Consider the following 23727-nt stretch of genomic DNA (forward strand, 5'->3'; position numbering starts at 1 on the left):
GTATTGCCTGGCTAAGCCCATGAAAATCATCATCTTTTTCTTATACCCCAAACCTCAGGCAGGCATTCTCAGAAGTGCGTGCCTTGGTGGTCTCCTGCTTGTGCTCGTGCAGTACGTTTGAAACGTGCTGCATGGGGCAGGTATCGGTACAATAGAACCCCTGAGAGATTTCTTGATTTTAAGCAGAAGCGTGCGATCGCTCGCCATGTCATCCGTGAAGCTAAACGCACTTGTTGGCGAGACTATGTTTCCACCATCACCTCTGCTTCTTCTATGAGTGCAGTCTGGAAAAAAGTGAGGAAATTGAGTGGTAAATACTCTCCTGTTCTACGGGTCGCTGGTGTTGATGTAGCAAACCCTCTCGACGTTGCCATTGAACTTGGCACACTTCTGGTCCGTATTTCCCGAGGGCTCCATCTATGCCCCTCGTTTCTTTCCTCAAAGTCTGCCAGAGAGTTAGTACCCTTGGACTTTTCTTCTCTCAGAGAAGAACAGTATAATGTGCCTTTTACACTTCAAGAACTGGAGGCAACGCTCTCAGCTTGCCGATCATCGGCAGCTGGGCCTGACGACATTCATATTCGTATGTTACAACATTTACATCGGTCAGCCCTTGTAGTCCTCTTACACCTCTTCAATCTTATTTGGGCACAAGGAGTTCTTCCCCAGCTGTGGAAATCTGCCATTGTTCTCCCTTTCCGCAAACCGGGTACTACAGGACATGATGCCTCCCACTGTCGTCCCATCGCACTTACTAGTGCAGTTTGCAAAGTGATGGAACGTCTCGTAAATCGATGTTTAATGTGGTATTTAGAGACACACAACAGTCTCTCCGCTAGTCAATATGGCTTTCGTAAGGGTCGTTCTACCATAGACCCCTTACTACGCTTGGATACGTATGTTCGTAATGCCTTTGCGAATAATCACTCAGTTATTGCCATATTTTTTGACCTTGAGAAGGCATATGACACAACTTGGAGGTATAATATTTTGGCCCAGGCCCATTCCTTAGGCCTGCGAGGCAATCTACCATCCTTCCTTAAAAACTTTTTAACTGACAGACATTTCCGTGTTCGAGTCAATAATGTTCTTTCCCTGGACTTCGTCCAAGCTGAAGGTGTCCCTCAGGGATGTGTTCTAAGCACAACACTTTTTCTCCTTGCTATAAATGATTTGGCCTCTGTTCTTCCACCCAATATTTGGTCATCACTCTATGTTGATGACTTTGCTATTGCTTGTGCAGGCGCTGACTGTCATCTTATTGCAGTTTCTCTCCAGCATGCGGTCGACCATGTTTCCACTTGGGCCACCACTCATGGGTTTAAATTTTCAAGTACCAAAACTCACCAAATTACTTTCACTAGACGCTCTGTTATCTCCGATCATCCTTTGTATCTCTATGGCTCCCGTATCCCCGAACGTGATACAGTCAGGTTTCTAGGCCTTCTCTTTGACCGTCGGTTATCCTGGAAACCTCACATAACCTCTCTGAAGGCAACTTGTCACAGCCGGCTAAACCTTCTTAAAACCCTTGCTCATCTTTCCTGGGGAGCTGATCGTCGAACTCTGCTTCGCCTACATTCAGCCCTCGTTTTATCGAAACTCGATTATGGTGACTAGATTTATTCCGCAGCCTCTCCTGCTACTCTCTCTAGCCTTAACTCTATCCATCACCAAGGATTACGTTTGTGCCTTGGTGCTTTTCGCTCTTCCCCTGTTGAGAGCCTCTTTACAGAAGCGAATGTTCCATCCTTGTCTGATCGCCGTGATGCCCATTGCCTTCGCTACTATGTACGCTCTCACGATCTACACAATCCTTCCATTTATAGAATGGTCACCGTTAAAGTAGACATTCTTTATTCGTTCGCCGCCCCTGTTTGCTCCGTCCCTTTTCTCTTCGCCTACATTCACTCTTGTCTTCCCTTCAGTTACCACCTTTATATGTTCATGTAGCATCTCACTTTTCCCTACCCCGCTGGGAAGTTCCAGCTGTTCGGGTCTGTTTTTTCTCACTCCCTTGCTCGAAAGCTCAACTGCCTACGGTGGCTTCCCGCTCTCTTTTTCTTGATCACTTCCACTCCCATTCTCATGCCACCGCTGTGTACACAGATGGCTCTAAGTCTTCAGACGGCGTCGGATTTGCAGCAGTGTTTCCGGACAGCGTCGTGCGGGGACATTTACTATCTTCAGCTAGCATTTTTACTGCTGAACTGTATGCCATTCTTGCAGCACTTATTCATATCGCATCTATGCCTGTGTCATCATTTGTAGTAGTCTCAGACTCCCTTAGTGCTCTACAGGCTATACGAAAATTTGATACATCTCATCCCCTAGTTCTCCGTATCCAACTTTGGCTATGCCGTATCTCTACCAAACATAAACCTTGTGGCTTAGCGCTTCTTTTTTGATTATAATAATAATAATACCAAACATAAACATATTGTTTTTTGTTGGGTCCCTGGTCATGTCGACGTACAGGGCAATGAACAAGCAGACACTGCTGCGCGGTCAGCAGTATATGACCTACCAATTTCCTATCGAGGTGTTCCATTTCTGGACTATTTTGCTGCAATAGCTACCCACCTTCGCACCCGTTGGCAACAACGTTGGTCAACTCTGCTCGGTAACAAACTTCATTCTATTAAACCGAGCATAGGTTACTGGCCGTCTTCTTGTCATCAGTGCCGAGGTTGGGAGACCACTCTCTCCCGCCTTCGCATTGGTCACACTCGTCTTACTCTCTGTGAGCAGTGTCAAGTTCCAGTATCGATTAGCCACATTCTGTTAGACTGCCCTCTCTATCAACGAGCACGCAGAATTTACCTCCATCATCGTCTTCATTCTACTACTCTCTCTTTACCTTCCCTTCTTGCTGATGGACCCTCCTTTAATCCTGACTCTCTCATTGACTTCTTGACAACGACTGATTTACTCTACAAACTCTGATGATACTTTTCACACTCCCCTCAGCCCTTTCTAGTTCAGTCTCTTGCTGCCCTTTACCCTTTCACCATCCACTGCCCCGCTGTTATCCGTAACCTATTACTCATCCATCTCCCTTTTGCCACTTGCTGCCCTGCAGCGCTGTATAGTCCTTGTGGCTTAGCGCTTCTTTTTGATTATAATAATAATAATAATGTCCTTTGAACTTATTTTCTTAGGACCCATGGTTAGAAAAAAAGAAATTTGGCCATATAACTGTAAAAAAATGCAAGCAAGCATGAGAGTACTGCTCCCACAGTACTTGTGTACTGCTTACCGGATGTTTTGGCAACAGCTGTGCCAACTAACAGCAGCATTCTGAATTATTATTACGTATTATTAGTATTACAGTGGACCCCTGGTTAACGATATTTTTTCATTCCAGAAGTATGTTCAGGTGCCAGTACTGACCAAATTTGTTCCCATAAGGAATATTGTGAAGTAGATTAGTCCATTTCAGACCCCCAAACATACACGTACAAACGCACTTACATAAATACACTTACGTAATTGGTCGCATTGGGAGGTGATCATTAAGCGCGGGTCCACTGTATTACTAATTTAAGGAACTGAAGCTCTATCGTTATTATTATAATTATAATATGTATTATTATTATTATTAACATCAAGGAACCTTGATGCTGGTGAGGAGCTCGTGATCTAGGGAATTGGATCTGTGCTCTAGTTACCAAAATTAATATTAATAATAATAATTTTTTTTTTTCAATAAGTCAGCTGTCTCCCACCGAGGCAGGGTGACCCAAAAAGAAAGAAAATCCCCAAAAAGAAAATACTTTCATCATCATTCAACACTTTCACCTCACTCACACATAATCACTGTTTTTGCAGAGGTGCCCAGAATACAACAGTTTAGAAGTATATATGTATAAAAATACACAATATATCCCTCCAAACTGCCAATATCCCAAACCCCTCCTTTAAAGTGCAGGCATTGTACTTCCCATTTCCAGGACTCAAGTCCGGTTATATAAAATAACTGGTTTCCCTGAATCGCTTCACTAAATATTACCCTGCTTACACTCCAACAGCTCGTCAGGTCCCAAATACCATTTGTCTCCATTCACTCCTATCTAACACGCTCATGCATGCTTGCTGGAAGTCCCAACCCCTCGCCCACAACACCTCCTTTACCCCCTCCCTCCAACCTTTTCGAGGAAGACCCCTACCCCGCCTTATTAAGGAACTGACACTCTATCGTTATTATAATAATAATAATATTACAGTGGAACCTCTACTTGCAAGCGCATCCACGTGCGAGGTTTTCCAAATACGAGCAGTCGATAGGTTGATTTTTTGCTTCCATATGCGAGCAAAATTTCCATAAGCAAGCAGACCTCAAGGGAGGTTCCTTGACACTGGTGAGGGGCTCTTGCTCTTGATCTAGGGAATTGTATCTCATTTGTTTGTTGGACTATCTTATTGAAACTTGGGCAATGTATGATGGAAAGATGCTTCTTAACGTACACCAAAAATGAAAGAAATCGGAGCACAAATAATGGAGTTAACTTCTCAGCAATTAGCCACCCCTTAGCAGTATTTTCGTATGGTTTTTATGGTTGTATTCTCTTTTTTTTGGTCTCATTTGATGGAATGGAAGGTATATTACAGAAATAGATATGATTTTGATTGCTTTCTTGACGAAAAGTACCTTGAAATTGAGCTCAATGAGGGAGAAATGCTCGTTTGCTTGACTATGTCCATTCCAGTATGCAGTCATGAATGGGTTGATATTATTTATATAGTTATTGCAATAAGGCATAACAGTAAATCTTATATTTTTTGTGTGAATAAAAATTACAAATTATTTATATTGTAATAATAGTAATAGTAATAATAATAATATGTATAATAATAATAATACGTATAATAAAAATAGTATAATAATATAATACAATAATAATAATAATAATAATAATATAATACTATAATACAATAATACCTAGGTAGTAGGTTGGTAGACAGCAACCGCCCAGGGAGGTACTACCGTCCTGCCAAGTGAGTGTAAAACGAAAGCCTGTAATTGTTTTACATGATGGTAGGATTGCTGGTCTCCTTTTTTCTGTCTCATGAACATGCAAGATTTCAGGTACGTCTTGCTTCTTCTACTTACACTTAGGTCACACTACACATACATGTACAAGCATATATATACACACCCCTCTGGGTTTTCTTCTATTTTCTTTCTAGTTCTTATTCTTGTTTATTTCCCCTTATCTCCATGGGGAAGTGGAACAGAATTCTTCCTCCATAAGCCATGCGTGTTGTAAGAGGCGACTAAAATGCCGGGAGCAAGGGGCTAGTAACCTCTTTTCCTGTATATATTACTAAATGTAAAAGGAGAAACTTTTGTTTTCCTTTTGGGCCACCCCGCCTCGGTGGGATACAGCCGGTGTTGAAAGAAATACAATAATAATAATATTGTACATATAATAATAATACATATATAATAATATACTACATAATAATAATTATAATAGACGGCTTCAAAAGGCCATCACTAGATGGCTGTGTTTCCCACAACAAAGAGGGAGCAGTTGTGGCCACCTCCACCTGTTATGTAATGACATATTTTATTCATTCTAGAGTATATACGTATCAGGTTTCTATGTTATTTATATTGTTTATTATTTCATATTAGGTGAACTGTGATAGATAAATAAGCTGTAGAATTGATCTTAGCAAAATTATTCAATTAGTATTTTGTGCGGTCTCCAGACAAACTGTCGTCCACCGCCGACACCGCCCATACCACTACATGAATTATATATTTTATTCATTTTAGAGTATATATCAGGTTTCTATGTTATTTATATTGTTTATTGTGTCATATTTGATCAAGTGAGATAGATAAATAAGCCGTAAAGTTGATATTAGTGAAATTATTGAAGTACAGAATTCCAGTGGAATGGATTAATTGCATTTCAATTAATTTAAACGAGAAAAATTGACTCTGCAAACGAGCAAATCCAGTTGCGAGCAAGGTCATGGAACTGATTAAACTCACAAGTAGAGGTTCCACTGTATTTTTAATTTAGGGAACTGGAGCATAGATCTAATTCCCTAGATCAAGAGCCCCTCTGCTGGTGAGGAGCTCTTGATCTAGGGAATTGGATCTGTGCTCTAGTTACCTAAATTTATAAAATAATTTTTTTTTTTTTAAAGCAAGTCGGCCGTCTTCCAACTTAGTTTATTGTTTACCTCTCTATGGAAGCAGTTCTCTCATGCTTTGCTTACATTTTTGACAGTCATTTGGTCAAATTTTGTTTTTCTAACCATGGGTCCTAAGAAAGTAAGTGTAAAGGACAGTGCTGAGAAGAAAGAGAATAATTTCCATGGAATTAAAGCACAAAATCATAGACAAACAAGCAAGATTAGGTTTTAGATTGAAGGGAAGTAGGGGGGAGCTGGCTCGTAACTCAGAGCAAAAAATCTACTCAGGGACGGCTCGTATCTAAAAAAACTCATACGTTGGGACACTCGTAAGTCAAGGTTCCACTGTATTAGACAACACCAGTTTGGGGAAATTTTTATGAACCAGCAATAAAGAAAATGAGACTTTTTTTTACATAACATACCATACTATAGTAAAAAAAGAAATGTAGACTAAACAAGAATGCTTCTTTAGTATTAATGGCTGGAAGGTAGTGGGCTACATTCACTGGAAAGTAAAATAATTGTATAATACCTAAATGACAGAAGACATGGCTGGTATATACGGTAGAAGCCCAGTTAACAAATGGGTTACATTCTTGAAAATCTGAGCTTTACATGAAATAGCATTATCTGGAGAGATGTTAATGAAGAAATATGAGTGATTAAGGGAGCCTTAGTAACACAGTCAATAAGAAGAGATATGATACCAAGTTACAGTACTGGTTTGTGGAAGGCTATAGAAAAATATGGAGAGAAGGTTCTTAGTATACCAGCAATAGTGAGAACAGGTGATCATAATGTTTCAGTGCAGGAATTTACAGATATGAAGTTATCACTGTATAGCAAATGTTAAAACCTCAGCAGTGACATACATTGTAGTGATGAAGAGAAATGTCATTAAGAGTTATATTCATGAGAGTTTCTTCTCCATTCAGGATCCTTGTGAAATATTTAGTAATCACTGTAAATAGATTTGTGTACAAGTAAAATTTTCTGATAATCACCAGTAGAAGTTTCATAGAACCAGTATTTCTTGCTCAGCATGTAATAAATAGACAATAACAAAGTTTGTTGACGCCGGTTGATTATTTGCTTTTTTTTTTTTTACACGTGTTTTACAGCAATTCCTAACCACAGTATTAAGAACATTGCTCTACATAAACAATAAAAATCACATAAATGTATCTGGCACCATTCACACTTATATACAAATTTAGAATGAAAACTGAAATGTTTTGGTCTGTCCTAGACTGTTTTTAGCCCCTTTTCTCTGTATTTTTAAGTATTCTGATCTGAGAACATTGGTGATTTGACCAACTTTTCCTCAGCTGACTTATGGCTCTCTCATTCAACAAGATAATGGTCCACAATGAATCAGAATGCCATCCAGTTTTCATATCCAACTTGTGGTTTAGTTGTGAATTACTTTTCATTGCCATACAGTAGAAGTTTGGTACATGATTTATTAATTTTAACAAATAAATTTTTAATTGAAATCTATAGTTTTGCATTTGTGTTAATAGCCACAGTGCTCATCATTAAAGTACGCTTGGCAAAAGACACCCAGCGTAATTCAACGTCCAGAATAATACACTACCCTGGTAGTTTGTCATTGAGATAAAAAATTATGTTGGCCTTGCAACTTGAAGTGGGAGATCTTGGGATTATCTAAAGCTACTGGCTGCATCTTAAATGCCTTCTAGGCTTGTGTGGTAGCCAGTTTTTCTATTTTTGGTACCCCTGTGCTGTGTTGTCTTGAGGGCTAACACAAGACAGTTATAAAAATCATCAGATTACAAAATACAGGCCATCAAATGAAGGAAATAGTACAGGCTGCCAATCAGTGTGAGCATCTGGTGAGGTCTTGGTTGCATTAGTTTCTTGTGAACAACGTTGATGACGTGCCCACAACAAAAGCACATCCAAGAAAGCCTCGAAAAGCATCCCCACTAACATTAACTGTAATGACTAACATTTCCCCAAAGCTTTCATGCAGGATGGTACAAGGTTTTCATGTAAAACAGTGCTCCTTGACAAACTGCAATATCTGTTGTTCATTGGCTTCATGCCTGTGAGGTACCCTTCTTCAATGGCTGGCCAGAATATTTTCCCAACCTGAACCCCCACTTGACAACCTTTGGGCTGTGGTAGAGAGAGATCTAGTAGGAAAGGATATCAGCCCACTCCTGTGGCTTTAGGATGCCATTGCAAGTTGTGGGTGAATTTACCACATGAAACCTGAAGAATGTGTTAAATATTTCCTTGATGGTTGAAGGATGTCCTAAAGTTCAAGGAAAAATTTTTTGTGGTCATAATTTTAGAAGGAGCCTAGTGTACTTCAATGATGAGCACCATAATTATAATGTCTTAATTTTGAAACAAATGCACCGACATTTCTTGTTTGATTATTATACAGCTTTGGTTGGGAGTTGATACCATGGCACACACTGTAAATGTTTGGTAGCATGCACTATTTAAATTACATATATAAGAATCCTGTTCTTGCAACTTCTTTGATTAATTATTTTATGACTTCATTCATATATTTATGCATATTCAATATGTTTTTATTTACTAGATAATATTGAGCATTTTATTCTTAACTAGGTGTATTTAACCTTGTGAGAAATGTAATATGTTTAACCATGTGTATATGTATACACAAATGTAATATTTAGTACTGTACTGTATAACCATGTGCACACATGCATTTAGACATGAGCCTCTAAACTACAGGTCAGTATCCCTCATAAGTGTACCCTGCAAAATAATGAACAGGTTAAAAAGAAAAAGACTGGTCAATTGCTAAAGAAAACATAGTTTATTATAGTATATCGGCAAAATTTAAAAAATTGGCAAGTTTTTTTTTTTAACTTAGTGGCCATTGCCTGCCATTTTTAGTGTGACCCAAAGAAGAAAACATTCACCATCTTCCATTTATCAGCATACTTCTGGAAAGATGGCAATTATCACAATCAGTTTACCCTCTGACTGCAGTATCCCCATGACAAACATCTCCACTGCCTCCAGCAGTGGAGATGTCAAGTCTGAGAGCAGTGTGTGGTGTGAATATAATAGAGAGAATTTGTAGTTTGGAAATTGGGAGGAGGTGCAGGATTACCAAAACTATTATCCAGAGGGCTGAGGAGGGGTTGATAAGGTTGTTCAAACATGTAGAGAGGATGGAACAAAATAGAATGACTTCGAGAGTGTACATGTATAAATCTGTAGTGGAGGGGGGGAGGTAGGGGTCAGTCTAGGAAAGGTTGGAGGGAAGGGGTAAAGGAGGTTGTGTGTGCCAGGGGCTTGGACTTCCAGCAGGCATGCATGAGCATGTTAGATAGGAGCTAATAGAGACAAATGGTTCTTAGGACTTGACTTGCTTTTGGAGTGTGAGCAAGGTAACATTTATGAAGGGATTCAGGGAAACTGGCAGGCTGGACTTGAGTCCTGGAGATGGGAAGTACAGTGTTTGCACTCTGAAAGAGGGGTGTTAATGTTGCAGTTTTATAACTGCACTGTAAGCGTACCTCCAGCAAGACAGTAATGGAATGAATGATGAAAGTTTTTTTTTTTTGGGCCACCCCTGTTTTGGTGGGAGACAGCCAATGTGTTAATATAATACGTATAATATAAACACTACCCTTCTCACCTCCAGAACTCTAAGGCTGGCTAACCAGTTTCCTTGAATATCTTCATTGAAGTTAAATTGGAAGTCTTTCAACAAACCAGGTGCATCCCACCGAGGCAGTGTGGCCCAGAAAGAAAAATGAAAGTTTCTCTTTTTAAATTTAGTAATTTATACAGAAGGGGTTACTAACCCCTTGCTTCCGGCATTTTAGTTGCCTCTTACGACACGCATGGTTAAATTGGAAGTATCATTGCATAATTGGCTGACAGTGATCAAACAGGAAAAAAGGATGAGGGGATTACCATTTACTAGACTGTTAAAAATGTTTTTTAACATTGCATGACAGTACCACAGTAGACTGTTACACAAGCTGGAGAGGTGCAGTGAAAGGTGAAGTGACTGGATGGCTGAGTGTAACTAGTGGAGAATCTGTGAATCAGTACTAGGACCTTTACATTTCCTAGTGTATGTGAGTGACCTGCTGATTGGGATATACTTTTGAATATCCATGTTTACAGAGAATGCCAAAATTATGAGTATTAGAAGAGGTCAAGACTAAAAGATAACGAAGCTAATATACTGCGGTAGTTTTCACAGTTGCTCTTTGCTGATGATACATTGCTTTTTGGAGATTAAATAAGAAAGATGCAAAGTTTAAAAGTTGAAATTGAACATAGAAAGAAGAGCAAGGTGATGAGCATCTAAGGAATAAAAGCTTAAATGTCTGAGTGTAAGGAAAGCATATGTAGGAAGCTAATGTATTTTAGATATCTGGGAGTAGATATATGGGTGAATGGGTGTATGAATGGTAAAGTGAATCATGGTGTAGTTAAGAGAAAGAATATAGGTGAAGTGATGAGCCTAGAAAAGAAAGAAATTTATCAGTGAATGATACAAGGAAATGTATTAAATTATAATGTTGCATGCATCTCTATAGGTGTGAGGCATGATCTTTGTCACAGCAAGAATGAAAAAAAATTAAAAGACAGTAAGGTAGTGTGAAATATATAAAACAGGAATTAGATGAGTCATTGCAATGGCTTGGTCATTTGAAAAGGATAGAGCAAGATTAGTTGACCAAGAGAGTGTATAAATCTGGGTAGATGGAAGAAGGCTTAAGGGATTTGAAAGGAGTATGTGATGGATGGTTTGAGAGGTAGGGACTTGGGTATTCAGCCCAGGTGTGTTAGATCAGTGGAAACATTGCTTTTTTGAGATTTGATGTGCTGTTGGAGTATGAGCAAGGTAGCCCTGGAAGAATTGATTGGATGTTGCATTTTGTTGGATCATGGGAATTGTGATATCCATGCTCTTCTTGAAAAATGACTAAAGAAAGAAAGATGGTGAATGTGTTCTCCTTCTTTGGGTCATCCAACCTTGGTGGGAAATTAACCCTTTCAGGGTCCGTCCCGTAGATCTACGGCTTTATGGTGAGTGTCCAAACCGTAGATCTACGCCATGAGCTCAGCTCACTCTGATAAACTGTGAGTGGTACATTTGGGCCTAGATATGAGAGAATACATCTATGTGGTATGTGTGCACCACATAAAACAGATCCTGCAGCACACTGTGTATAATGAGAGAAAAAAACTGAAATCATGATTTTTCGATTAAAACAGCAACTTTGCAGTGTTTTTTCGTATGTTTTTTATAGTTGTATTTGCGATTTCTTGGTCTCATTTGATAGAATGGAAGACATATTACAGAAATAGAGATGATTTTCATTGGTTTTAGCACTGGAAATGGCTTGAAACTGAGCTCAAAGTAGCGGAAATGTTAAATTTTTGCCGATATTCAAGAGTAAACAAACGACCTCACATGTCTAATACACGTCAGCTGGTGGGTCTAATATACATTCACAAATATGGTGATGATATTTATACAATTATCACAGTATTGCATAACAGTAAATCTTCTATTTTTTGGTGTGAATAAAAATTCATTATGTGAATAAAAAATCAAAATGGAATTTATTTGTAAAGCCTCAAAACATAACTAATGAACAGAGGAAATGTTAGTTTAGTGCCAGGAATGCCTACATTGTTTATTCTGGACCCTATTTTGAAATTGGAATATTTTGAACTTTGTGTTAAATTGGCCAAATTAACAATTTCCAATCACTTTATTTTGTAGTTGAAACAGTTGACTTGGCAATTTCTTGTGCTCAATCGATAGAATAGAAGTAATACTAGTGAAATAGCTAAGAATTTGGTTGATTGGAATAATGTAATTGGCCTAAAATGGGAGTCAAAGTCGGCAAAATCGCCGATTCGTAAACATCGCTGACACATCAAAATTCGCGAGAGCATAATTTCGTCAATTTTCCACCAAATTTCGTACTTTTTGTTTTATTACCTTCACAAAAAGATTCTCTACGATTTCATAAGAAAAAATAAAAAATTTTTTTTTTGAAAATTCTTGGACACTGGTGCGTGACTCCAGATTTGGGCCTTGGACCCTGAAAGGGTTAATGATAGATTTACAATAAAATAAAAAGACAGCAGCAGAAAACTACATTGAAATCTTTTCAGAATACAGAAAGGTTAAACAAATGGCTACTCAGTTTCAACCTTGCAAGTGCAAAGTAATGAAATTAGGCACCTGGAAAACAGAGACCAGAGACAGAGTACCACTCAAGTGGAATCTCATGGAACTTAATGCAAAAGGTTTAGGAATTAACCCTTTGGGGGTCGACAGGTTCTCTCAGAGACTTGCTCTCTGGGTCGGCCAAATTTCAAAAAAAAAAAAAAATTCTTATGAAAAGATAGAGAATCTTCTCCCGATCATAATGACACCAAAAGTGTGAAATTTGATGGAAAACTTACGGAATTATGCTCTCGCGAAATTAGCAGTCTCGACGATGTTTACGCATCGGCGATTTTGCCCACTTTGAGCCCTATTTTCTGCCAATTCCAGTGTACTAATCGACAAAAATCATAACTATTTCGCTAGAACTCCATTTTTTCTATAGAATGAGCACAAGAAACCACCCATTTACTGATTTCAACTATCCAATAAAGTGGTCGGAATTTAGCAATTTTGCCAATTTCACACAAATTTCAAAAGATGCCAATTTCCGAATAGGATCCAGAATAAGCAAGAAAGACATTCCTGGCACTAAAATAACATTTCCTCTGTTTGTTAGTCACATCCCCAGGCCCTTCTTATGTTTCTTTGGCTTTCCACTTTGAATTTTTATTCTTACAAAAAAAATAAGATTTACTGTTATGCAGACTACTGCATTAGTGTAGAAATGGTATAAATAATATCAGCGCACTTGTGAAATAATATTAGACTCGCCAGTTGACGTGTATTGGACGCTTGGCATGATTTGTTTACTTTTGAACTTTGGTAAAAATCAAACATTTCTGCTACTTTGAGCTCAATTTCAAGGTACTTTTCATTGTAAAACCAGTCAAAATCATCTCAATTTCTGTAATATGTCTTTCATTCTATAAAATGAGACCAAGAAAGCTAGAACACAACAATAAATACCATACGAAAGTACAGTGCAAAGTCGCTGTTTTAATCCAAAAACACGGTCAAAGTTTTTTTTTTCTCATTACGCACCGTGTGCTGCAGGATTTTTTTTTTTTTTATACTGCGCACGCTGACCACATAGACCCATTCTTACATATGTAGGCCTACCAGCTTTCTCTCACTAGATTTGAGGGCGCTAGAATTTAGGCGTACTAGTACGTCAAAAACCCTGGGTCGTAAGCTGTACTAGTACGGCCGAAACCCTCAAAGGGTTAATGAAGATCTGGTTATGATTGATGGGATGGGAGGAGGAGAGAGGTGTTAGTGTTTGGAAGGGGAATCCCCTTCCATTAGGACTTGAGGTAGCAAGTCCTTTTCCGGGGTTACTTCCCTTCTTTTAATGCCACTAGGACCAGCTTGAGAGTCATTGGACTTCTGTCACACAACATATCTGTCCATAGTGGCCTGTACCTCCCGTTCCTTTATGACATTCCTAAAGTGTTTCACAACATTGTCAGTGTAATAGTCACCAGCATGGCTTGCAATAGCTGTGTTAGTGAGATGGTCATCAAAAAAGTTTTGCACTTTAAGCCACATTGCACACATTTCCTTAATCTTTGAAGTAGGCAACTTCTTCAATTTCTCTATCCCCTCCTCAGAAGCAGTTTCCTCAGGTGTGGCCTCTTGCTGTTGAAGATGATCTAGCAGCTCATCAGTGGTTAGTTCTTCATTGCCCTCCTCCACCAACTTTTCCACATCCTCCCCACTAACCTCCAACCCCAAGGACTTCCCCAATGCCACAATGGATTCCTCAACTGGCATAGGCTTCTCAGGGTTAGCCTCAAACCCTTCAAAATCCCTTTTGTCTACACATTCTGGCCACAGTTTTTTTCCAAGCTGAGTTGAAGGTCCTCTTAGTCACTCCCTTCCAAGCCATACCTATAAGGTTTATACAATTGATGATATTAAAGTGATCCTTCCAAAACTCTTTTAGAGTCAGTTGAGTTTCTGTGGTCACTACAAAGCACTTTTGAAACATAGCTTTTGTGTACAGTTTCTTGAAGTTGGAAATGACCTGCTGGTCCATGGGCTGCAGGAGAGGAGTGATATTAGGAGGCAAAAACTTGACCTTAATGAAGCTCATTTCCCCAGAAGGTCGCTCTGCCAAGTCTGTAGGATGACCAGGGGCATTGTCTAATACCAGGAGGCACTTAAGGTCTAATTTCTTTTCAATTAGGTAATTTTTCACAGTGGGGGCAAATGCATGGTGTAACCAGTCATAGAAAATGTCCCTAGTGACCCATGCCTTGCTGTTTGCCCTCCACAGCACACACAAATTAGCCTTGAGGACATTGTTTTCCCTGAACACACTGGGAGTTTCAGGGTGATACACCAATAAAGGCTTCACTTTGCAGTCACCTCTAGCATTGGCGCACATCAACAGAGTAAGCCTGTCTTTCATAGGCTTATGCCCTGGGAGTGCCTTTTCCTCCTGAGTAATGTAGGTCCTGCTTGGCATTTTCTTCCAAAACAGGCCTGTTTCGTCGAAATTAAACACTTGTTCAGGTTTCAAGTCTTCACTGTCTATGTAATCCTTGAATTCCTTCACATATTTTTCAGCTGCTTTTTGGTCCGAACTGGCAGCCTCACCATGCCTAATCACACTATGTATGCCACTACGATTCTTAAATCTTTCAAACCAACCTTTGCTGGCCTTAAATTCACTCACATCAGCACTAGTTGCAGGCAATTTCTTTACCAAATCTTCATGCAACTGCCAATGCCTTTTCACAAATGATCGCTTGAGAGATGCTATCTCCTGCTATCTGTTTTTCATTTATCCACACCAGTAACAGTCTCTCCACATTTTCTAACACTTGCAGTCGCTGTTTCATAATCACAGTTGCACCTTTTGCAAGAACAGCTTCCTTGATTGCCGTTTTCCTGGTCACTATAGTAGATGGTTGATTGGGGTTTACTATACAACCTGACCAGCTCCGACACACGCACTCTGCTTTCGTACTTTGCAATTATCTCTTTCTTCATTTCAGTAGTCATTAGCACCTTTTTTCTTGAAGGGTTGGTACTAGAAGCTTTCTTGGGGCCCATGGTGACTTATTTTGCAGAAACAAGCATCAAAAACAGTGATAATGTGGAATGCACCGAATGTATCCTTAGATGCGCGCACACTGGCTGGCTTGTAAACACTGGCACACACAGGGCAGTTTAAGCCACACGTGGACACATCTTGTACGAATCGCATCGAATACCGGGTTTTCGATTGGGTACCAAGGCAAAATTTTTGCAATATAATGCATCGAATACCGGATTTATCGAATACCGATGCCATCGAATACTGGGGGTCCACTGTAGTTGAATGGGTAGTTTCTTGTGGTCGGTCAACAAAATGCAAGGCATACTAGTGAAATACCTAAGAATTTGGTCGAACAGAGCAATGGATTGCCTTAAAATAGAACTCAGATTGAGCAAAAATTGACAGCAAATGATGTGTAGGATGTAATGAAATTTTTACATTTTGTGCAATAAATATTATTTTGCTGTGGTGGAAGCTTATATTTCAAATACATCTGTAAAATTATATTTACTAATGTAATTCTAGTACCTGCACTATATTAGGGTACAGTAATTAGTTTTACATCACTATTAAATAGGTGGTGATAAGCTTTTCCAATTTATGTTGCCAGTATTAGAATATAAACTGTAAGTCTTCCTTTTATTTACATTTAAGTACTGAACTTTTATAAGTACTGTAATTAGTTATATTGTCTATTAACAAATTCATCTTTCCATGTTTGTACAACAAGAATTCATGTCACCAGAAATTATGCTTAAGAATTTATGGTTATTATAAACTAACACAATGATAATACTCCAGTCGTGAAGCCCGAGAATATCAGAGCCAGAGGGGTCCTCGGGATTCTGGCCGTGATCACCAGCACCGACCCATCAGCAATTACTATGAATATGAAAGTGTCCAGGCCATGATTTCTCATGCCCAAGAGAACAGCAATACCTCACTTCCAAGAAGACATCATCCTCCACCACCTGGACCACCCCCAGTTGCTGCAGCTGCTGCATCTCTTGCCAGAAGTGAGTTTATGAAGGCCTTGTTGTTGGATTATTTGTAAGGGAAAAATCACTGGAAATGGGTTTTGTGATGACCTGTTCACAAACATTGATCCTGTGGTGGGGAAGCACAAAGAAATAACCACTGGCATACAGTGCTAAAGACAATATTGTCTACTGAAGGGTGGGAAATTAGTGATACCCAATAACAGGCCACAACAAGAATGATTGCTGCCTTACTGGCTGAACTCAGTGGTCGGTGCATTTTGGCCTACATGGGAACAGGAAGTCTAAAACTTGTGGTGGGGCTTTTCCCCATCTTATAGGAAATGTGGGTTTGTTACATTGGATATAGTAAGAAAGTTGTCTAGGTTTATATTACCTAACTTGCTGAACAACTTAAGTGCCCTTTCATGTTTGAAAAGTTTCGTCCTTCATCCTTTGGCTTGTCTAACTGTTAAGGGTGACAGTTTTTAAACGAGTTTAGTCAGCCTACATTGTTCTTTTTCAATGATGTTATGTCCTTGTAAATATTGTTTCCATGCTGGAATGCAGTAATCAAGGTGAGTGTGCAGAGAAATTTGAAAACATAAATGGCAGTCTTTTTTGAAGACCTTTACATCTGTTTCCACTTGTTATACCAGATGATTGAAGAACATTAAGGTATTTTTTTTCTGAACATTGTATAGCATTACTGTATCTCCACTATCCTAAATAACTGTTAAGTATATTTTGTTCCACATAAGTCAGTCTTTTCATTTGCCAACTCTCTGTCTTCGTATCATCTAAGGAGTTGATGAATCAGTTTAAAAAAAATTTCAGCATTGTTGCAGTACTTTACATGCGGGGTAGACTCTCCAGTGAGAAAATTATGCCAGTCATATTTTTCTGTTCAGAACCACTGCTTTACCAGCATCATTATTTTGTTAATGATTCCATGCTTCTTGCCAAATTTCTGTTGTATCATTTTATTAATTGCCTTGAAACAGCTCATGTATAATGCAGCAACAGGAAAGCCTTGATGCGTGAGGATAGCCAGTTTTAAGAAATACTAGAAAGATTGATTAAAAATTTCAGCATGAATTCATGTCTTGATACTATCTCTTTGAGATAATGCACTGTTAGATGGTGAAATATAGCATGACTCAGTATTTAGTTTGAGAAATGAAATTGACTAAAGAACACTTACTAATCCCTGCACCTACAGTAGGAAACTTTGCCTTAACAAGAATTTAATTAATTTAAAACCATGTAGGCAGTTGCAGTATTATTATAGCCATCTCAGTGTGTATAGAAAATATTTTAAAAAAATTATCGACTTTAGTTACAGTATGAGTGATAATGCTGTTCTTTGGCTTCATTTGGTTTCACTTGTGATTGAAATTGATGTTCCTCATGATTCACAAAAGTTTACAGCCCTTAGATCATACAATCATTTTGTATTTGCAATTCCCTGAACTGCAGATTTAGAAAACTTCAGGTACTTAAGTATATTGTGTGCTCTTTACACAGGCTATTTTTCACCAGACATAGCTACTTTATCCTTTCAGGGTCCATGCCGTAGTTCTATGGCTTTGAATTGAAGGTCCAAACCGTAATGGTGGCCTGGTGGCTAAAGCTCCCGCTTCACACACGGAGGGCCCGGGTTCGATTCCCGGCGGGTGGAAAAATTTCGACACGTTTCCTTACACCTGTTGTCCTGTTCACCTAGCAGCAAATAGGACCTGGGTGTTAGTCGACTGGTGTGGGTCGCATCCTGGGGGACAAGATTAAGGACCCCAATGGAAATAAGTTAGACAGTCCTCGATGACGCACTGACTTTCTTGGGTTATCCTGGGTGGCTAACCCTCCGGGGTTAAAAATCCGAACGAAATCTTATCTTAATTCTACGCCATGAGCTCAACTCGCTCTGATAAGCTGTGAGCAGTGAATTTGGGCCTAGATATGAGAGAATACATCAATATGGTATATGTGCACCACATAAAACAAATCCTGTACATATTGCATAATGAGGAAAAAAATGAGACCGTAATTTTTTATTAAAACAGCGAATTTGCAATGTTTTTTCATACCTTTTTTATAGCTGTATTTGCGATTTCTTGGTCTCATTTGATAGAATGGAAGATATATTACAGAAATAGAGATGATTTTGATTGGTTTTAGTACTGGAAGGGGCTTGAAACTTAGCTCAAAGTACCGGGAATGTTAAATTTTTGTTGATGTTCAAGAGTAAACAGATGACCTCACACGTCTAATACACGCCAGTTGGTGGGTCTAATAAACGTTCACAAATATGGTGATATTTTTTTTTTATTATCACACTGGCCGATTCCCACCAAGGCAGGGTGGCCCGAAAAAGAAAAACTTTCACCATCATTCACTCCATCACTGTCTTGCCAGAAGGGTGCTTTACACTACAGTTTTTAAACTGCAACATTAGCACCCCTCCTTCATGCATATATATATACATACATCTAGGTTTTTCTCCTTTTTCTACATAGCTCTTGTTCTTCTTTATTTCTTCTATTGTCCATGGGGAAGTGGAAAAGAATCTTTCCTCCGTAAGCCATGCGTGTCGTATGAGGCGACTAAAATGCCGGGAGCAATGGGCTAGTAACCCCTTCTCCTGTAGACATTTACTAAAAAAGAGAAGAAGAAAAACTTAATGGTGATATTATTTATACAATTATTGCATATCAGTAAATCTTCTATTTTTTGGTTTGAATAAAAATTCATTATGTGAATAAATTATCCTTCACATTTCATAATATAACAACAGGTAGTAGGTTGGTAGACAGCAACCACCCAGGGAAGTACTACCGTCCTGCCAGATGACTGTGAAACAAAAACCTGTAACTGTTTTGCATGATGGTAGGATTGCTGGTTTCTTTTTCTGCCTCATAAACACGCTAAGATAACAGGGATATCTTGCTACTCCTACTTACACTTTGGTCACACTTCACAGACACGCACATGCATATATATATATACATACATCTAGGTTTTTCTCCTTTTTCTAAATAGCTCTTGTTCTTTTTTATTTCTTCTATTGTCCATGGGGAAGTGGAAAAGAATCTTTCCTCCGTAAGCCATGCGTGTCGTATGAGGCGACTAAAATGCCGGGAGCAATGGGCTAGTAACCCCTTCTCCTGTATACAATTACTAAAAAAGAGAAGAAGAAAAACTTTATAAAACTGGGTTGCTTAAATGTGCGTGGATGTAGTGCGGATGACAAGAAACAGATGATTGCTGATGTTATGAATGAAAAGAAGTTGGATGTCCTGGCCCTAAGCGAAACAAAGCTGAAGGGGGTAGGAGAGTTTCAGTGGGGGGAAATAAATGGGATTAAATCTGGAGTATCTGAGAGAGTTAGAGCAAAGGAAGGGGTAGCAGTAATGTTAAATGATCAGTTATGGAAGGAGAAAAGAGAATATGAATGTGTAAATTCAAGAATTATGTGGATTAAAGTAAAGGTTGGATGCGAGAAGTGGGTCATAATAAGCGTGTATGCACCTGGAGAAGAGAGGAATGCAGAGGAGAGAGAGAGATTTTGGGAGATGTTAAGTGAATGTATAGGAGCCTTTGAACCAAGTGAGAGAGTAATTGTGGTAGGGGACTTGAATGCTAAAGTAGGAGAAACTTTTAGAGAGGGTGTGGTAGGTAAGTTTGGGGTGCCAGGTGTAAATGATAATGGGAGCCCTTTGATTGAACTTTGTATAGAAAGGGGTTTAGTTATAGGTAATACATATTTTAAGAAAAAGAGGATAAATAAGTATACACGATATGATGTAGGGCGAAATGACAGTAGTTTGTTGGATTATGTATTGGTAGATAAAAGACTGTTGAGTAGACTTCAGGATGTACATGTTTATAGAGGGGCCACAGATATATCAGATCACTTTCTAGTTGTAGCTACACTGAGAGTAAAAGGTAGATGGGATACAAGGAGAATAGAAGCATCAGGGAAGAGAGAGGTGAAGGTTTATGAACTAAAAGAGGAGGCAGTTAGGGTAAGATATAAACAGCTATTGGAGGATAGATGGGCTAATGAGAGCATAGGCAATGGGGTCGAAGAGGTATGGGGTAGGTTTAAAAATGTAGTGTTAGAGTGTTCAGCAGAAGTTTGTGGTTACAGGAAAGTGGGTGCAGGAGGGAAGAGGAGCGATTGGTGGAATGATGATGTAAAGAGAGTAGTAAGGGAGAAAAAGTTAGCATATGAGAAGTTTTTACAAAGTAGAAGTGATGCAAGGAGGGAAGAGTATATGGAGAAAAAGAGAGAAGTTAAGAGAGTGGTGAAGCAATGTAAAAAGAGAGCAAATGAGAGAGTGGGTGAGATGTTATCAACAAATTTTGTTGAAAATAAGAAAAAGTTTTGGAGTGAGATTAACAAGTTAAGAAAGCCTAGAGAACAAATGGATTTGTCAGTTAAAAATAGGAGAGGAGAGTTATTAAATGGAGAGTTAGAGGTATTGGGAAGATGGAAGGAATATTTTGAGGAATTGTTAAATGTTGATGAAGATAGGGAAGCTGTGATTTCGTGTATAGGGCAAGGAGGAATAACATCTTGTAGGAGTGAGTAATTGTGGTAGGGGACTTGAATGCTAAAGTAGGAGAAACTTTTAGAGAGGGTGTGGTAGGTAAGTTTGGGGTGCCAGGTGTAAATGATAATGGGAGCCCTTTGATTGAACTTTGTATAGAAAGGGGTTTAGTTATAGGTAATACATATTTTAAGAAAAAGAGGATAAATAAGTATACACGATATGATGTAGGGCGAAATGACAGTAGTTTGTTGGATTATGTATTGGTAGATAAAAGACTGTTGAGTAGACTTCAGGATGTACATGTTTATAGAGGGGCCACAGATATATCAGATCACTTTCTAGTTGTAGCTACACTGAGAGTAAAAGGTAGATGGGATACAAGGAGAATAGAAGCATCAGGGAAGAGAGAGGTGAAGGTTTATAAACTAAAAGAGGAGGCAGTTAGGGTAAGATATAAACAGCTATTGGAGGATAGATGGGCTAATGAGAGCATAGGCAATGGGGTCGAAGAGGTATGGGGTAGGTTTAAAAATGTAGTGTTAGAGTGTTCAGCAGAAGTTTGTGGTTACAGGAAAGTGGGTGCGGGAGGGAAGAGGAGCGATTGGTGGAATGATGATGTAAAGAGAGTAGTAAGGGAGAAAAAGTTAGCATATGAGAAGTTTTTACAAAGTAGAAGTGATGCAAGGAGGGAAGAGTATATGGAGAAAAAGAGAGAAGTTAAGAGAGTGGTGAAGCAATGTAAAAAGAGAGCAAATGAGAGAGTGGGTGAGATGTTATCAACAAATTTTGTTGAAAATAAGAAAAAGTTTTGGAGTGAGATTAACAAGTTAAGAAAGCCTAGAGAACAAATGGATTTGTCAGTTAAAAATAGGAGAGGAGAGTTATTAAATGGAGAGTTAGAGGTATTGGGAAGATGGAAGGAATATTTTGAGGAATTGTTAAATGTTGATGAAGATAGGGAAGCTGTGATTTCGTGTATAGGGCAAGGAGGAATAACATCTTGTAGGAGTGAGGAAGAGCCAGTTGTGAGTGTGGGGGAAGTTCGTGAGGCAGTAGGTAAAATGAAAGGGGGTAAGGCAGCCGGGATTGATGGGATAAAGATAGAAATGTTAAAAGCAGGTGGGGATATAGTTTTGGAGTGGTTGGTGCAATTATTTAATAAATGTATGGAAGAAGGTAAGGTACCTAGGGATTGGCAGAGAGCATGCATAGTTCCTTTGTATAAAGGCAAAGGGGATAAAAGAGAGTGCAAAAATTATAGGGGGATAAGTCTGTTGAGTGTACCTGGTAAAGTGTATGGTAGAGTTATAATTGAAAGAATTAAGAGTAAGACGGAGAATAGGATAGCAGATGAACAAGGAGGCTTTAGGAAAGGTAGGGGGTGTGTGGACCAGGTGTTTACAGTGAAACATATAAGTGAACAGTATTTAGATAAGGCTAAAGAGGTCTTTGTGGCATTTATGGATTTGGAAAAGGCGTATGACAGGGTGGATAGGGGGGCAATGTGGCAGATGTTGCAAGTGTATGGTGTAGGAGGTAGGTTACTGAAAGCAGTGAAGAGTTTTTACGAGGATAGTGAGGCTCAAGTTAGAGTATGTAGGAAAGAGGGAAATTTTTTCCCAGTAAAAGTAGGCCTTAGACAAGGATGTGTGATGTCACCGTGGTTGTTTAATATATTTATAGATGGGGTTGTAAGAGAAGTAAATGCGAGGGTCTTGGCAAGAGGCGTGGAGTTAAAAGATAAAGAATCACACACAAAGTGGGAGTTGTCACAGCTGCTCTTTGCTGATGACACTGTGCTCTTGGGAGATTCTGAAGAGAAGTTGCAGAGATTGGTGGATGAATTTGGTAGGGTGTGCAAAAGAAGAAAATTAAAGGTGAATACAGGAAAGAGTAAGGTTATGAGGATAACAAAAAGATTAGGTGATGAAAGATTGAATATCAGATTGGAGGGAGAGAGTATGGAGGAGGTGAACGTATTCAGATATTTGGGAGTGGACGTGTCAGCAGATGGGTCTATGAAAGATGAGGTGAATCATAGAATTGATGAGGGAAAAAGAGTGAGTGGTGCACTTAGGAGTCTGTGGAGACAAAGAACTTTGTCCTTGGAGGCAAAGAGGGGAATGTATGAGAGTATAGTTTTACCAACGCTCTTATATGGGTGTGAAGCGTGGGTGATGAATGTTGCAGCGAGGAGAAGGCTGGAGGCAGTGGAGATGTCATGTCTGAGGGCAATGTGTGGTGTGAATATAATGCAGAGAATTCGTAGTTTGGAAGTTAGGAGGAGGTGCGGGATTACCAAAACTGTTGTCCAGAGGGCTGAGGAAGGGTTGTTGAGGTGGTTCGGACATGTAGAGAGAATGGAGCGAAACAGAATGACTTCAAGAGTGTATCAGTCTGTAGTGGAAGGAAGGCGGGGTAGGGGTCGGCCTAGGAAGGGTTGGAGGGAGGGGGTAAAGGAGGTTTTGTGTGCGAGGGGCTTGGACTTCCAGCAGGCATGCGTGAGCGTGTTTGATAGGAGTGAATGGAGACAAATGGTTTTTAATACTTGACGTGCTGTTGGAGTGTGAGCAAAGTAACATTTATGAAGGGATTCAGGGAAACCGGCAGGCCGGACTTGAGTCCTGGAGATGGGAAGTACAGTGCCTGCACTCTGAAGGAGGGGTGTTAATGTTGCAGTTTAAAAACTGTAGTGTAAAGCACCCTTCTGGCAAGACAGTGATGGAGTGAATGATGGTGAAAGTTTTTCTTTTTCAGGCCACCCTGCCTTGGTGGGAATCGGCCGGTGTGATAATAAAAAAAAAAAAAAAAAAGGAGTGAGGAAGAGCCAGT

The 23727-nt window shown here is 39.3% G+C and overlaps 1 protein-coding gene across 35 annotated transcripts in view; it reads left to right on the forward strand.

Annotated features, from left to right (window-relative positions):
- Positions 1–23727, forward strand: part of baz (par-3 family cell polarity regulator) — a 713284-nt gene that overhangs the window by 684506 nt on the left and 5051 nt on the right. For 34 of the 35 annotated variants that reach the window (XM_053782976.2, XM_053782988.2, XM_053782958.2 and 31 more), the window contains one exon: positions 16164–16378. In XM_053782976.2, coding sequence (XP_053638951.1) covers positions 16164–16378 — 215 coding nt within the window. Of the gene's footprint in view, positions 1–16163; positions 16379–23727 lie in introns of those variants that run through there. The other variant, XM_070089436.1, reaches the window with a different exon arrangement.

Source organism: Cherax quadricarinatus, chromosome 28 (assembly GCF_038502225.1).
Source record: "Cherax quadricarinatus isolate ZL_2023a chromosome 28, ASM3850222v1, whole genome shotgun sequence".
Taxonomy (NCBI): Eukaryota; Metazoa; Arthropoda; class Malacostraca; order Decapoda; family Parastacidae; genus Cherax; species Cherax quadricarinatus.